General features: G+C 45.4%; 1 protein-coding gene across 4 annotated transcripts in view; it reads right to left on the reverse strand.

The window, feature by feature from the left end:
- Positions 1–15,688, reverse strand: part of PLP1 (proteolipid protein 1) — a 151,860-nt gene that overhangs the window by 11,383 nt on the left and 124,789 nt on the right. Inside the window, exon 1 of one of the 4 annotated variants that reach the window (XM_084870505.1) lies at positions 3,711–3,867. The exons of 2 other annotated variants lie outside the window; for them this stretch is intronic. In XM_084870505.1, the coding sequence (XP_084726631.1) occupies positions 3,711–3,714 (4 nt within the window). In that variant the 5' untranslated portion in view covers positions 3,715–3,867. Of the gene's footprint in view, positions 1–3,710; positions 3,868–15,688 lie in introns of those variants that run through there. One more of the 4 variants, XM_084870506.1, reaches the window with a different exon arrangement.

The following is a 15,688-nucleotide window of genomic DNA, read 5'->3' on the forward strand; positions in this document are numbered from 1 at the left end:
TGGCCCTATCTCCCTAGGTCTCTAATCTGCACTTACCCTCCTCCCAGAACCCACCCCTTAACCTCACCCCATGAACAGAGGCCTCCTTGATCAGGGTCTATAACCAGTTGACAGGGCCAAGATGCTAGAGCAGCCGTGACTGGTACTGGGGATGGATGGGGATGGGGGGTGGGTACTAGGAATAAAGCAACAATCAACAGGAGGTACTAGTGGCAAAGACTTTTGCTTCTGGCCTTATCCTGGTCAGACAAGGCTCTGCCTATAATCTTGTCTTTCCTACGTGAAATCAGCACTTATACAACATTTAAAGGCTGGAAAAGGGCCCTACAGTCACGGGACATGACAATACAAGCCTGCTAAATAAACAAGTAATATTGATAGAGTTAAATCAAAAGGAATCTCAGCCTCCTCTTTGAACGGGTATTACTATTACCATGGCAACAGCAACTGGAGCACCTTGTTTCCTATACTCCCTGCTCCTTCCCAACACACACACACACACACACACACACACACACACACACACACACACACCATTTATATCCAAACTTTGGGAGGCTGGAGTAGAAGCTTTATTGTTAAACTCTATCCATGCACTCTCTTCAACTTGCCCACATATGGAAAGGTGAAAAGGAAGCAACTGACACTAAGCTAAGAGACTATAGTTTCCACACCTTATTCCTTAGGTCAGTCTCATACTAATTTCTCCTCTCTTATTGGTTGTATTGCAAATCTGATCTGGGGAACTCTGTTGTCTTCCTTGGGATATCACTGACTCTTTTTCAGTGTCAATCCTGGAAGAGAGCTCAGAGGCCAGCACAGAGTAAGAGATAACTTTTAGGACCATTTAAAATAGCCAAGGAGGAATTAATCCAGCAGTACTTGCTGAGCTTTTGATGTAAGTTTAGCACTGGTTAGGCCCTGACAGTGAAAAGGAAGGAAAAGCTGCTATGTTTGCCTGCCATTACTGATGTGACCTTTCCTGATCATGTCACTACCCTGACTAGATCTTCCCTGGACCTGAATATCTATGGGCAAGGACGGTGTTTTTACTGTTGCTTTCTGTCAAGATTAGAACTATACCCTGATGATAGTTTTCAGGGCTTCAGGATATTACACAAAAATGCAACAAGAGAAAAAAGATGCCTCTGTCTTGGGGGTCTGCCTTGATGGTTTTGAAGACTTTATTTCCCCTCCAATCCATCTCCCAGGGGTTTCTTGAGCTTTGTTACTAGTTAGATAGCTTTGAAAGAATAGGTCTAATTGTCAGACTGTTGAGTAAACTGGCTTTCATAGTGCAGAGCCAGGATGAAAGCCCCTTGAAGCAGAGCAGATTTTTACATCTGTCTGGCTCTCTAAGAGTTCCTCTGGGTCTGTAGGACCAAGATGAGGAGTGGGGTGTGTAAGGCTATCCGCGATCATTTCAGTAAGTGTCTCTAAGAAGAGTAAGTGAATATGCTGGTTTGGATCTGGTTTCTTTTTAGCTCCTGGCATTCTTGTAGCATTCTTGGAATCAGGGTGGGATTCAGTTAGTCTTCAGGCATTTTGTAAAACTGGACCACTGCTCTGCCTCCACTCTTTTTGCTTGAGCTACACCCACTCACTCTGAGCCAGCCAAAACTACACTGCTCAGCAAACAGCCACCTTTGGAGGGAAACATCACAGGCTGGTTACCAGGGTAACAGCCACTGTTCTCAGACAACAGATGTACAGTAGCCAATGTTTTGCTGTTCAGTAATGGCATTGTATTACTGAGCAGAGAATAATCAGCTACTGCTCTTCGACTCTTTTCTGGTTCCATTGTCATCCCAAAGATTCATTTGGAATATCCTCCTCCAAAATTGGGACAAGGTTTAAAGAACTACCATTTCCCCCATAAACCTTTTGTGCAGACACTACTGAATTCAGTGTTCCTCTTAAATCTTGAAAGAAAGCTTCCAATCCTACAGGATTCTATATGGTTGAGGTATTGAGGTCACTATTTTTGGAGGTAATTAAGTCAAAAGGCTGTGGGAATATTTAATCAGCTGTTGTAAAAGGGACTATTGCATTAAGATTTGGCTCAGACAGCTTCTAAAGTTCCTTCTAACCACAGATTTCATATAATTCATCTAATGGCACTGACAAAGTAAATTTAACAATTTACTTTCAAAATTGTTAAATAGCCACACACTTTCATCCCCAGAGGAAGTAATATTCAGTACCCTTCTTTGTTCCCTCTCCATTTTTAAATCACAACCTACCCAAACAGCTTCCATGATATCAGGTAGGTTTTCCAATATTACCTTGGGCAAGAATTGAGTTTCTTCAACATTCACCTTTTACCTGGCCACATTCAATTGATCAAATAATTCTTACTCAACTGCACTAAATACAGAAAAAGAAAAACCAACCACTTTAGAAAATACAAGTCATCCTGTATAATAATGGGTATCATCATGATTTATAATGGATATACAGCTTGACCATTTTCAAAGGACTTTCACATCAGTATTACATGATTTTCACAACCTTGAAAGTATACAAAAACAGTTATTGTGATCCCCATTTTCCAGATGAAAAAGTGATAATTCACAATGACCCACCCAAGGTCATGAAGTTTATACATGACAGATCTGGGATTTAAACTTGATTGTATTGTCTCTAACTCAGTGCTCTGCCCTCTTAATAATCTTACCTGAATACATGCTGAAAAGAGCATGTTTCAGGATAAAATAACCTAAAAGCTGACACAGCTTAATAGAGTTGAAAACCTATCTTCCTGGATGTTGCTGGAATCTTCTGGATACTACTACATTAGATGGTGAATACACAGAGAAATTGATTCTCATTTTATGTAGGCTGCATTCAAGCTTTTGCCACATATAAGCAATGTCTACATGTATCTGTGGCACCCTGTGTCACAACTTGCTCAGAGTGGACACTACTAGAGACAAGACCTCCTAGCTTATCTCTTTATTTATGAAACCTGTAGAAGCCCTTGGTACTTAACCAAGTCAATGAGAGTCCTAAGAACCCAGAAGCCTCCTTGTCATAGAGGAATTTAGAGTTTGGACTATGCCTTCAGGAAGGCTAACGCTGTTATATTTGCAAAACATGGGCAACCATACATGTTCATACATTCATACACACATACATACACACTTACTCATATCCATTCCCCATGGTAAAGCCATTGAAGACTTTATTTTCATTTTCTGAACTTAAGATTTACCTCCTTGGCCATGGCCAATCCTGAATCCATCTTGCCTTGTTCTCCAATTTCCCACTATAGCCAAATGTGGTTCAAATTTTGTATGAAGCAAGCAGTTATTTAGTACATCTGAGGGGTACCCAACAATCAGTTGCCTCCAGAAGAGCCAGGATGTCAGCTGACCTGGCCATTACCAGAGCCCAGAAACCAGGGGAAAAGAGAAGGTAGAAGGAAGTGGGAGGGTAAGAATACACATGATCACATCCAGCCCACTGGGCACTCTCTCTATGGATCTGTGGAACTGTCCACGTGCTGCTGGAATTATTTGGCAATAAAGCATCGATCTCAATACAGTAGAAACAGAGTTTATCAAATTGGGTACTAAGGAATTTTAGAAAAAAGTGCCAAAGCATAACTCATTTAAACCATTGAAAAACCCCAAAACCCAAACTCATAAATACTATTGCATATTCCTGTGCCTGCTTAAATCTTCCATGCTAAAGTTTTTTAAACTCACCCATGACTTTTGGACTCTGACTCCAACTGCAGCCGGCTGGCTAGTCTGCTTTGCGTCTTTGTTCAGTTGGAAGAATCCTGGTCTCTCCAGTCTCCTTCTTCGTTCCTTTACTTTTTCTCTCTGAGTATCTTTGTCCTCTTCTCCAGCAATGAAAAGGGCTTTCTGATTGACAGCCAACCCCCTTAAAGGGACAGGCCCACTTTCCTCCTCCTCTCCTCCTCCCCTTTTCCTCTTCTTGTCCCCACCTCCTCATGGATACTCCCTTCTTTAAGGATTCCATCTTCTCTTTTCTGCCTTTCACTTCCAATTTTTTCTTTCTCTTTTCTTTTTATTTTTCTAAGACTTGCCTATGTGGAATTTTACTTTGCTTCAGAGACATCTGGAAATGTGGCTTGGGGCTAGAAATTAAAAAAATAAAATAAAGAGGTCCTGGAAGCCTACAACTGATACTTGGATCTATTTACTATAGGATGTGGCAGCACCAGTGTCAGAAGTCATGAAAGTGGTAGCTTTGGTGAGGGGTCAAGGTAAAAAACTTAGATGCTATCTTCTAGAGTCCTTCCAACTCTAATCCCAACCGCAACCCTCACTCATAGCTTCCCTTGACCCTATCCACATTTCCCCTCTCCCCACTCCTTGGCAAATAAGCACCCTCTCCCCTCCACTCAGCTTTAGAAACACAATAGAGAAAAAAAAATTTTGTCTTTTAAATAATATCCTCCAAATCCTCCAGCTGAATGAGGACAAAATACAAGCTATTGATTCCATAAACAGACTGTGACCAAGCAGGGGGAGGCTAGGATTGTATAATTTTATTGAAGGGATAACGGAGACCCAGAGAGGGGACAAGACCAGTTCAGATTCACAGAATAGACTAAAAAAAAAAAGGTCAGAGTTAGATATGTGGGTGATTTCCAAGGAGGATAATTGATTTTGAAAAAAGTTAGGAATATGATCTGAGAACCAGATAGTCAATATCCCATCCTGAGAATATAGTATCATCAGAGAGCTGAGACTAGCCTGGTGAGAGACAGGGAGGGTGTGGGTTGGGTCGAAGCAGCGGATGCCAATGAGAATGAAGAGAAGGAGAAAGAAAATATCATGCTTGCCTCAGGGAAAGAAATACTAAGAAAAAATGGCAAAGCAGCAAAAATATGGGACTAATATATTAAATATGCCTTATAAAAATAGTTTTTAAAAAAAAGACTATCAGGATATTTGAGTGCCAAGTTAGATTAGCATAGGAAGGTTTTCTAAACAAGATGAATCTTAATCAGTGTCTATATAGGCTCTTTGTTATTGTTCTTTATCCTTTCAGGAGCCTCAGAAAGGCATAGTTCTCTTGTATTTGAGGCCTACATCCTCCCGTTGATGGCCTGTAAAGAAGATGGTTGACATATAACTGGAGGAGTACCTGTTGGAAGACTCCATGGAAAGAAGGTACAGGCTACCAGAATGTTTCCTATGGCTTTGCCTTGTAGTCAGAGAGGAGAGGAAGGAGGTGCAGAGCAGAGCCTAGACTCTTTTTCTGGAGAGAGCAAGGCAAGATTGTGTCTCACAGTTCTCTCTCTGAGCTGTGACCTTGGACTTGTTTCTGGCTTGGGCTTTGCTGTTAGGAGAAGGATGAGTCTTCTACAGATGCCCTTGTGGGTTCACCTGTGTCCTGTGTCCTGTAGTGTTTGAGGCTTGTTCAGAATTTTAGAACCATAGATCCTTTACTCTTATACCAGCCCCAATGAGAAAGGATCCCTTGTAAGTGCTGCTCCTACTATAGAACAGTATAAAAGTAGCTTTCCAAAACAGATGAGACTAAGGTAGAAGGTCCCAGGACCCCTGACCTTACACCAGCCCTGCTTTCCAGCCATAGACTCTGCCTGCTGAGGAAGCTGAGTCATACATAGCATTGTGACAAAGGTTACTTTCTGAATGGTTTTTGTCAAAATGACCCTGGAGGAGAGGGAGGACCAAGAGCAAGAAGTCCCCAAATGTGTGCCCTCAGCTCCTCAGATGACAGAAAGAAAGGAGTTCAAACTTTGGGGCTTCTGATTTAGGGATGAGAGAGATGGATTTTCACAGCTTGGATAGATGAGATAGCCCTGCATGCAAGAGAGATTGCTCAGGCTGAGCCTTCTCATAAATCTGCCCATGACTCTCAGCAGCAGCTCTTGGAACTACTCAGAAGAAAAAAATGTGTTCCAAATAAACCCAAAGATACCAAATTTTCAACCACATTCACCTAACACACATACTGTATCTCTTCCTTTCCTCCATCTCTATTGCCTTATTACACATTTTGTCTTCTTCCCAAGGATCAATCTCTTCATGTCTCTGTTTCTCCATCTCTGTCTATGTTTCTCTCTATGTATTTGTTTCTCTTTCTTTTTTTTTTTTTTTACTTTTTTTTTCTCTCTCTGCACTTCTTTACAGAGCATGTCTTCCTGTTCTTAAGCCCAGGGATGAGAAAGGGGCTCGGCCAGGTGATTGTGTCATGCTCACTTCCCCAATGCCTTAAGATTCCCAGCTCCCCAGAATGTAGTGTGTTGCAGTCACTCTGTAGTCCTAACACTCTGCCTCAGCACCACTAATAACCCCTTTCCTGATCCTTTCCCACAACCCTCATAGGGTTTCTTTCCAGGCCCACAAGGGTGTTTTAATCCACCCACCCCTACAATTTCTGTGATTCTGTTTCCAATGGTTTTGCTGGGTGTTGTTAGCAAAATGTTCTTGAGTCCAGCTGGGTCCCTGGCAGTGCCCAAGGATTCCTCAAGAGGGCACTACCAGCTTTCTTGGTGGCAGCCTCCTGCCTGCACTTTGTGCCTTTGGGAACAATGCAGGATTGTATGAAACCAGTAAACAGATTGATGTATGCAATTCTCAGGGTTCTCAGAGGATCTGGGCCCCCTTGATCATAACTTGCTTTAATTGTACAGTTTTCTTGCAAACAACTACAAAACACTTGGATATTACTTCCATTCTCTGCTCTGTTATCCCATAGTACCTGATTCGTAAAAGGCCCTAGGCAAGGAGACTCTCTTTGCTCCATATATACACTAAATTCTGAAACTCAAGGAATTCCAGTGAATTTCTCCTAGAAAACTAAATAAGGTCTCAAGTGACCAATTTGAGCACTTGAGGGCATAATCTATTTCTCTATGTCCACATAGATCATAAAGGTGAATGGAGAAGACATGGTATCAATAAAAGCCAGGGGTCACCTGCTAGCATTTGGGTTTCTAGAGCTGAGGCTTTGCTTCTCCTCCATAAGATAATGTCCTCTCAGAACAAACTTAAAACTTTTTGAGCCTGGGCACAGAAGGCTGGTTGGCTGGTAAGCAGGCAATATATTATGCCCTATGTACTTGCCGATAAAACTTTTCACACCCAACTTCATGCCAATAGGCTTGACCATGTCTTTCTGGACAAGAAAAGGGCTGAGGGCCAGAGATGTCACATACTTTAAGCTGGTACTAGCAGGGAAAGTGGAGGCTGCTCTTCTCCTCTACTGAAGATTCAGGGAGAAGTGCAAGGATAGATGGAGGCTAGTTATGAGTTGACTATTTATTTGAGATGGGGAGAAGCCCATGGCTTGTGGTAGAGTGAAGGGTAGAGAAGAAAGCAAAATAATCAGATTAATATACTCAGAAAAGAAGTGCCCGGGGGGCGGGGGGGGGGTAACCAAACAGCTATTAGCAATGTGAAGAAAACAGATGTCCACATAATCTACCTTCACTGACATGAAAGCATGGCTAGGTATGGCACAGTAGCCCATGAAGAAAGGTGACAAGTTTGATACAATCTCTGAGCACAGCAGAAATACTACTTAATAGATCCTCCCTTCCTCCAGTTGATGGACAGACATAAACCTCACCTGTGGCCAGACATTCCTGAGCTCTGAACCACCAATCAGCACCTGCCAAATATCCTAAGCCCCCGATTCCTAAATCCCTAGGTCCCTAATCACCAATCAGCGTGTGCTGAGTGCCCTAAGCCCAGTCCCCTTTCCTTAAAGGTGCTTGTACCCTGGCCCTCTCTCTCTTCCGCCCCTCTTTCTGGAAACAGCCAACAGGGGTACTCTTCCCTCCAATAAAGCCTGTGTCCTGCCATCCCGGTCTCCGGTCCCCTTCTTTATTTAATCCAGGGGTCCTCAAACTTTTTAAAGTGGGGGCCAGATCACGGTCCCTCAGAGAGCTGGAGGGCCGGACTATATGAACTACTAATTCCTACCCACACTGCACATATCTTATTTCGCAAAAAGGTAACAAATACAATATAAATAAAATGAAGAACATTTATAAATAAACAGATCACTTACCAGTATTTCAATGGGAACTGTGGGCCTGCTTTTGGCTAATGAGATGGTCAATGTCCGGTTCCCTATTTGTCACTGCTAGTCGTAACAAGTGATGCAAGTGGGCATCAGTTAATCTTGATCTGGTTGGAGATTTCAGATGTTTCATTCTTGAAAAAGTCTGTTCACAGACATAAGTGTTACCAAAGATGGTTACCATTTTGAGTGCATGATTCCTGATATTTGGATATGTCTCAGAGGGGAGAGATGCATAGAAATTCAGAAGGCTACTTGACTTGAATGCGTCTTTCAGAGAGTCACAATTCTGCAGTTCAGCCAGTTCCATTTGGTAAATTGTAAGGACATTTTCAATCTCAACAGAAAATGGGTTACGAAAAAGCTGTATGTCCTGTTCATGGAGATGAAGCTCTTTGAATCTAAATTGACACTCCTTTTGCAACAATTCCAGTGAATCCACACATGTTTTCTTTGGGAATGCAACCAATGGTTTGTCCGCTGACAGGTTTTGAATTGTTGGGAGATGGCTGAAGTTTTCCTCCTTTACTTGTTTGATGAGAAGGCCTAATTTTACTTCAAATGCTTTCACATGCGATGCCATATCACAGATGAGCTTCCCCTTTCCTTGAAGTTGCAGATTGAAACTGTTGAGTAGTTCTGTTATATCTGTCAGAAAGGCAAGGTGCCATTTCCATTCTGCATCATTGAGCTCTGGTACTTCTTTGTTTTTTGAAAGTAGAAAAGCTGTAATCTGCAGAAGTAAGTCATAGAAACATTTCAAAACTCTCCCTCTACTCAGCCAACGGACTTCTGTGTGGTACAGAACATCCTCATGGGCAACATTTAGCTCAGACAGAAATTCCTGAAATTGTCTGTGGTTTAGTGCATGAACTCTAATGAAATTAACACAAGATACCACAATTTTCATAACAGAGTCCCACTTCAGTGATTTAAAACACAGCGCTTGTTGGTGGATGAGGCAGTGTATGGCAATTGGATGAGGATGGTTATGTTTGTCCATCTCTTGTTTAATGTGAGCAATTACTCCTCTCTTAGACCCCACCATGCTAGGAGCACCATCAGTTGTCACACTGGCTAGTTTAGCCCAGTCCAGCTCCAAACCATTCACAGTTTGGCAAACCTTTTCATATATATCCACTCCTGTGGTTGTACCTTTGATACTTTGCAGTGCAGCAAGCTCTTCTGTGACTTCAAAATACTCATTTGTCCCATGCATAAAAATGAGAAGTTGGGCAGAATCACGAACATCATTGCTTTCGTCGAGTGCCAAGGGAAAATAGCAAAGTTTTTTTGCAGAGTTTTGCAAATGGTGCTGCAAATTGTCTCCCATTTCTTCAATCCTTCGTGTCATTGTAGCTCCTGAAAGACTCACTGTACTAAATAAATCGGCCTTCTCTGGACACATCTCTTTGGCAACAGAAAGAAGGCATTCTTTAACAAATTCTCCCTCCACAAATGGTCTGCCATTGTGCGCTATTAGCTTGGCAACTTGAAAACTTGCCCGCAGTGATGAAATATTTAGCTGCTTCTGCTCCACAAAAGTATTTTGCTGAGTTGTCAGTGTATGTTTCAGTTTTAATATTTTATCTTTTCTCACTTCTCCGACCAAACAATCATATTTATCTTTATGTTGAGTTTGATAGTGGCGTCACAAATTGTATTCTTTGAACACAGCAACTATATTCTGGCATATCAGACACACAGCTTTTTCTTTGTACCGCGTGAAAAAGTAATCATAAGTCCACTGTTCTTTGAATATCCTACACTCGGAGTCAATTATTCTTTTTCTTGACATCATTGTTTCCTAGGGATTCCAAATTGCTATTAGTAAAATACTAATGTGTGTGTGTGTGTATATATATATATATATATATATATATATATATACACACACACACACACACACACACACACACACACACAGTGTATGAACTCCCATTAGTAGGTCTCTGCCCCCGATGTGGACACTTACCTCTTGCAGGCTTTTCTAAGCAGACCAGCTCAGTCCCTGATGGGGTTCGGTTATATCTCCCTATATAACGGCCAAATTGATATGTTCGGAATCAGCATGTGAACACTGAAAAGGAAATGCAAAATGCATATAAAATTTTTAATGTAAACCCCTTTAAAAGGCTTTAATCGTCTTTTTACACTGGAGTTGACTTTCTGGTTTGGAATGGGCCTGGCTATATTAGTAGGAAGATGCGATCAGGGTTGCCTCATGGAAAAAAAAAAGGCTGTTGGCTAGGGCGGCATGCTGTCAGTCTCAATTCTTCCACAAAGAGACTTGGTCCAAGTCCCACCACCCCCCCACCCCCCACCTGGCAGAATTTTGATTTCTCATATCAGCACCGAACACCTTCCCCCCAGAACTGGCAGAATTTTCCATATGGGCAATTCAGCACCGAAGCCCTGACCTCCCAACCACCCCCCACCGCCCACCCCCCAACTGGCAGAATTTTGATTTCAGCACCGAATGCCCCACCCCCCCCAAAGGGGAATTTTCGTATGAGTCACCAACCCCCCACCCCCCAATCGGGCAGAAACCCCCCATCTGGCAAAAATTTCTTTCTATGGCACTTTCGACCGACCTTTGGTGAAGGCAGTGGAGGGAGAGGAGGAGAACCTCACTGACAGGCAGGCACAGCACACAGACACCACGTTGCCTGGGGGTGAAGCGGGCGCCTTTTTACATCATTGCCGCGCAGCACAGCACAGACGTGCCTGTGCGGCGGCACGTCGCACGCTCTGAGCCCCAGCAGGCACTGTGCTCTTAAAGAGGTAGAGGGGTCAGAGCGGCCGTGCAGTGACAGTGTATATGCAGGTCCTGGCGGCAGAACTGTAACACCTCGGCTGCGCTCATTGCCCAAAAAACCTGGCGGGCTGGATCAGACTCCTCTGCGGGCCGCATGTGGCCTGCGGGCCGTAGTTTGAAGACCCCTGATTTAATCTATCATGATGGTGCCGAAACCTGGGTGAACATGGAAAATCCTCTGGCCCTGCTCGGTGGCATGGACCTGAGTTGATTGGTCCGTTCAGAAGACCTCTGGAACCCTGCCGTACCAGGACAAGTGGGAATCTCGTTGCTTTCTTACCGGTAGGCCTCAGAGACCTCCCCCCTCCCCACCCTGGTTCCCTTGACCTGGAAGGGCCTCAGAGTTTTCTTGTCTACTCGGCTACACATTCTCCATTCACATTCTACGTTTTACATTCTACAAAAGCCCAGGTGCCTGGCTGGGAAAACTCTGCTCTACTCCACGGGAAAGGTTTCAGGGTGACGACTTTGGGACCTTTTCTCGTCACTTCTTATTCCCTCCCCAACTTCTCCGTGGCCCTTTCCCCTCCAGTCATGGGAACCTCTCAATTCAGACGCCCCTAAGGTGTCTTCTCGCCAATCTCTCGACCCTTGGTCTTTCTGTCTACATCGAACCAAAAAAGCTCATTTAAAACTGCACTTTCGATTCCTTGTAAATCGGCATTCTAATATCCTGATCTAGATAATTTTGCCACCGGACAAGGAAGCCTCAGAGATTCCTACGAACATGCTTCCCCTCCCCCTCTCACTCCTGCTCTCCCCACCTCGCTTTACTCCTCATGTTCCTCTATCAGCTGGAAATCCTCTCTGCACTCTCAAACCCCTTTCTCTGTCTTCTGACTGCTCTTTCTCTCCACGTGGCTCACTCCTGCCACCTCCTTACAACCTTAAACCTGTCCCTCTCTAACTAAGCACTTTTTCCCAGGTTGGTGCAGCGCCGGAGTGTGGGAGTCCTTGGCAGACTCCGGGAGTAGTTTTCATTTTTTTCCCCTTCAGCTTCGGTGGCCACGGAGCCAGAAAGTAGCAGCTGGCGTTTGCAGGCCTCTCCCTGGGCAGCTCCTCCTAGTCCCGCCCTTGTAGGGTGGGGCATTCCTACCTGAGAACTCTAACTGCGTCCACCTTCCCCGTGCTCTCCGCCTACCTCTGTGCTCTCCAGCCTAATCTCTGCTCTTGTGGCCTCCAGCAAAGGAATTCACAGGTGGTTGAATTCCCTTCTCACTCTCTGATCTTTCTCAAATTTAACCAGCAGCTGCCTTCTCTCCAGTCCTTGAGAGCTCAAATCCTGAGAACCTGAGCTCCAAACAGCTAAATGTGATTTCCATGTGGCCGCTGCCATCTTGGCACGACAAGCCCCGCCCCTCTCTAACCACCTGGTCTCAGGTAGATGGCCGCCATTTTAAACCAGTAAGTCCTGCCTACACAGGCTCTGCTTGGTGTGGCCACCCACCTCCACCCTCCCCCTCCTCCTCCTCTTCCTCCTCCTGAGTCTACATTCCATTCTCTATGTCCAGCCTCACAGACTGAGAGGCATCTCAGGTTTCTTTTTCCACTGACTGACCACCTTTAGTCCCCGACATAGGCCACAACTTCAGGTCCCCAAACCCCTCAAAAAGACCTCATTAACCTGACCTGTAAGGTCTTTAATAATAGAGACAAGAAGACCCAAATCCAATAACAAGGTGAGATCAGGCCAAGGCTGAGGCCCATTAGGAGGCCTTCCAGCTCCTAGCCACCACTCTCATGAACCCCAAATGAAGTGCCAGTCCTCCCTCGGGTAAGTCAGGGACTAAGCCTCCTCCAGGCCATGCTTCAAATGCAGCAAGGAAGGCCACTGAGCCAAGTCCTGCTCAAACCCAAGATCCCTGCCTGGGCCCTGTCCAAGGTACGGAAGGGAAGGCCACTGGAAATCAGACTGTCATCTGGCCCTCCGGTCTGGCCTCAGGCAGTCCAGCATGGTCACCCTCTGGATCCAGTTTGGAGCTCCAGACCGAAGAAACTGCCCAGGCCCTGACAGGGCCACACAGACTTACATCACCAGGACAGAGCCTCAGGTAATGACTGTGGTGGCAGGTATGCCATCTCCTTTTTAATTGACATTAAGGCCACTCATTCTGCCCTCTGAATTCGCTGGGACCCTTGCTTGTCCCCTTCTCAGTCTCTATTATGGGGATTAACAGATCAGTCTCACAGCCATTAGCCACCTCAAATTCCCCCATTCACTCTTTTCTCATTCTACCTCGGTACCCTGGTACCCCGCCACGGCTACTGTGCATCCCCTCATAAAACCCAGTTGTTTCAAATCACAGTCATCTACCTCAGTTTCACTCTCCACCCACAAGGCTGAGCCATTCATGGGGCAGTAAATTATAAACACCGTATCTCTTATCTGTAGGAAGAATGTGCCCTTTGGAACTTAAGCGGCTAGAGGCCTGGCTAGCCTGGGAAGAGCTGCCAAGCCTGTTCCCTCCTCCGCCCCCTGCCCCTTTTCTAAGCAAGAAAGTGAGGCTTCAGTCTCCTAGCCTGACAGGACAAGGTTGCTGGATACTTCTTAAGCTCTCTCACCTCTTATCCAACTATCCAGGTCCCTGGCTTTCACTACTCCTTTCCTTCCCTTTTCCCTCCCACTTTCACTGCAACACAGTCTCAGTCACTCATCTGTCACCTCTTATTGGTAGCGCCATGTGACTACTCTCTCAGCTTGGAGTACGAACTAGAAAAAGGAATATCATACCCTCTAGTCCGCCTCTTCTCCTTACACCTATCAGCTTGTCTCCATCATCAGGGATTTTTCTCCCTCTGTAGGGAAAACTCATATATCTGTCTCCCCATCAGCTGGACAGGAACCTGTACTCTCATCTATCTCTCACCCAATGTAGATGCAGCCTCAATAATCAGTATTTACCTGTCGCCGTAACCCATAATATCTGACAAAAGGGGAGTCCAGATCATCCCTCTCCTTCTAACCCTTGACATCACAGCAGGAGTTGGAACTGCCATAGGGAGTTTAACCACTGCTCGCCTAGCGTGCGGTCAAAACTGCCCTTGGAAAAGTGACGGGCCCTCTGCCTCTCAGCGTTCCCTCTTCCCCCTGCCTTTTCTAAATATTTTCAATAGCATACAATAATGGAAGAAGAAAGAAAGAAGTTCTAAAGTTAACTGTTCACAAGAATTTTTAAAGGACCCACTCACCTGGACAATTTTGCCCCAGGGGTTCAGAGACAGTCATCTGTTTGGCCAGTCCTTAACCAGAGAATGCTTGTTAGAACCCAGCACTACACGTCTCAGAGGCATACAGCTGGCCTCCACTGGTAGGAATTCTCCATCATTGGGTCCCAAATTTTTCTCTCCTAGCTAAGCCCTTATACCAGGTCTCCTCACCTTCCCTCATTCGCCAAGCTTTTTCTAACTCCGGGACACACCTCTGGTGTCTGTCTCTCTCTGTCCATGGGGGTTCTCACCCGGCCCTTAGGGCCAGCCTTCACCCCCATAGCCTACCTGTCCTGACAGCTTGATCCCACAGTTTGGGACTGCAGCCCTTCCTCTGGGCTCTGGCTGCAGCTGCTGTTCTCATCAAGGAGGCCAAGAAGATCTACCTCCAGCAACCCTTACAGGTCTTCTCCACCCATAGACCACAGGATCTTCTGTCACAGAAGATACTTATCACTCCTTGCCCCCTCTCGCATGCAGGAACTCCATCTCCTGTTCCTCAAGAGTCCTGATGTCTCCTTAACCCAGTCCCCAGCCCTGAACCCAGCCACTCTCCTTCCTGCTGCCTCCACCCAAACTGCAGCAAACCACTCTTGCCCCGAGGTTTTCAGAGGGCCTCACTCAACCTCAGGTGGGATTCTCAGATCTTCCTCTCTCTAATCCTGATTTAACTCTGTTTGTGGATGAAAGCTTGTGTCTAGACCCCCAGGAACGTCGGAAAGCCTCCTACGCGATTGTAACACTCCTGGAGATGGCCTTCATCCCTCTTCACCTCTCCCACACTGCGAGAGGCAGTCATGAGTTCCTGCTCCTCCTGTCCACATGTGCAGTTGCCTCACCCCAGGGAGGAATGCACCCCAATTTTCCTACCCATCAAATGAAGGGGACACCTCCGAGGGCAGGACTGGCAGATAGACTTCACCCATGTGCCTCCCCACAAGAAGACCAAATATCTACTCACCATGGTAGACACCCTGACAGGGTGGACAGAGGCCTTCCCTACCTGCAAGGAAACTGCTGAGGTTGTGGCTGAGATCTTTATAACACACATAATTTCTGGCATCTCCTGGAAACTGCATATACCCTAAACCCACATTCATTGGGTAAGATCCAGAAGAGCAATGGCTTCCTTAAAGACCATCTAACTAAACTCTTTCTCTCTAGAAATTCGCAGCTCCTAGCCAGACCTTCTGCCCATGGTCCTGACTGGAATCCAGGCTACACCAAGGAGCCCCACCTTTTTACCTACCCAGGAATCTTACCCCCCAGGTTGTATTTCAGCTCCAGGCCCAGAAAAGCAGCAAAACCAGACAAATGATGCCGTGGCAGCCTCATGACCAGGTTTTACCTCCCAAGTGACTCAATAGGATCGCTCTCAAGATGTCACCAACCAGTCTCTTGGGGAAATCATGCTGCTGCACAACCCTCGACCAGCACAGAAAAACGCTGCCTGTTTTTTGCTCACGTACCCCATGGCTCCTCCCACTATTAGGCCCACTGGTATTTATACTCTTAATTTTGCTCTTTGGCACCTGTTTCATACACTGTTTTACTAGTCTCTTGCAGAACAGAATGCAAGCGTTCACAACCAGAAGGTGGGAGAGATCTACACCAGAATCTTTGAGACCC

Source organism: Pipistrellus hanaki, assembly GCF_964339955.1.
Source record: "Pipistrellus hanaki genome assembly, chromosome: X".
NCBI classification, from domain to species: Eukaryota; Metazoa; Chordata; class Mammalia; order Chiroptera; family Vespertilionidae; genus Pipistrellus; species Pipistrellus hanaki.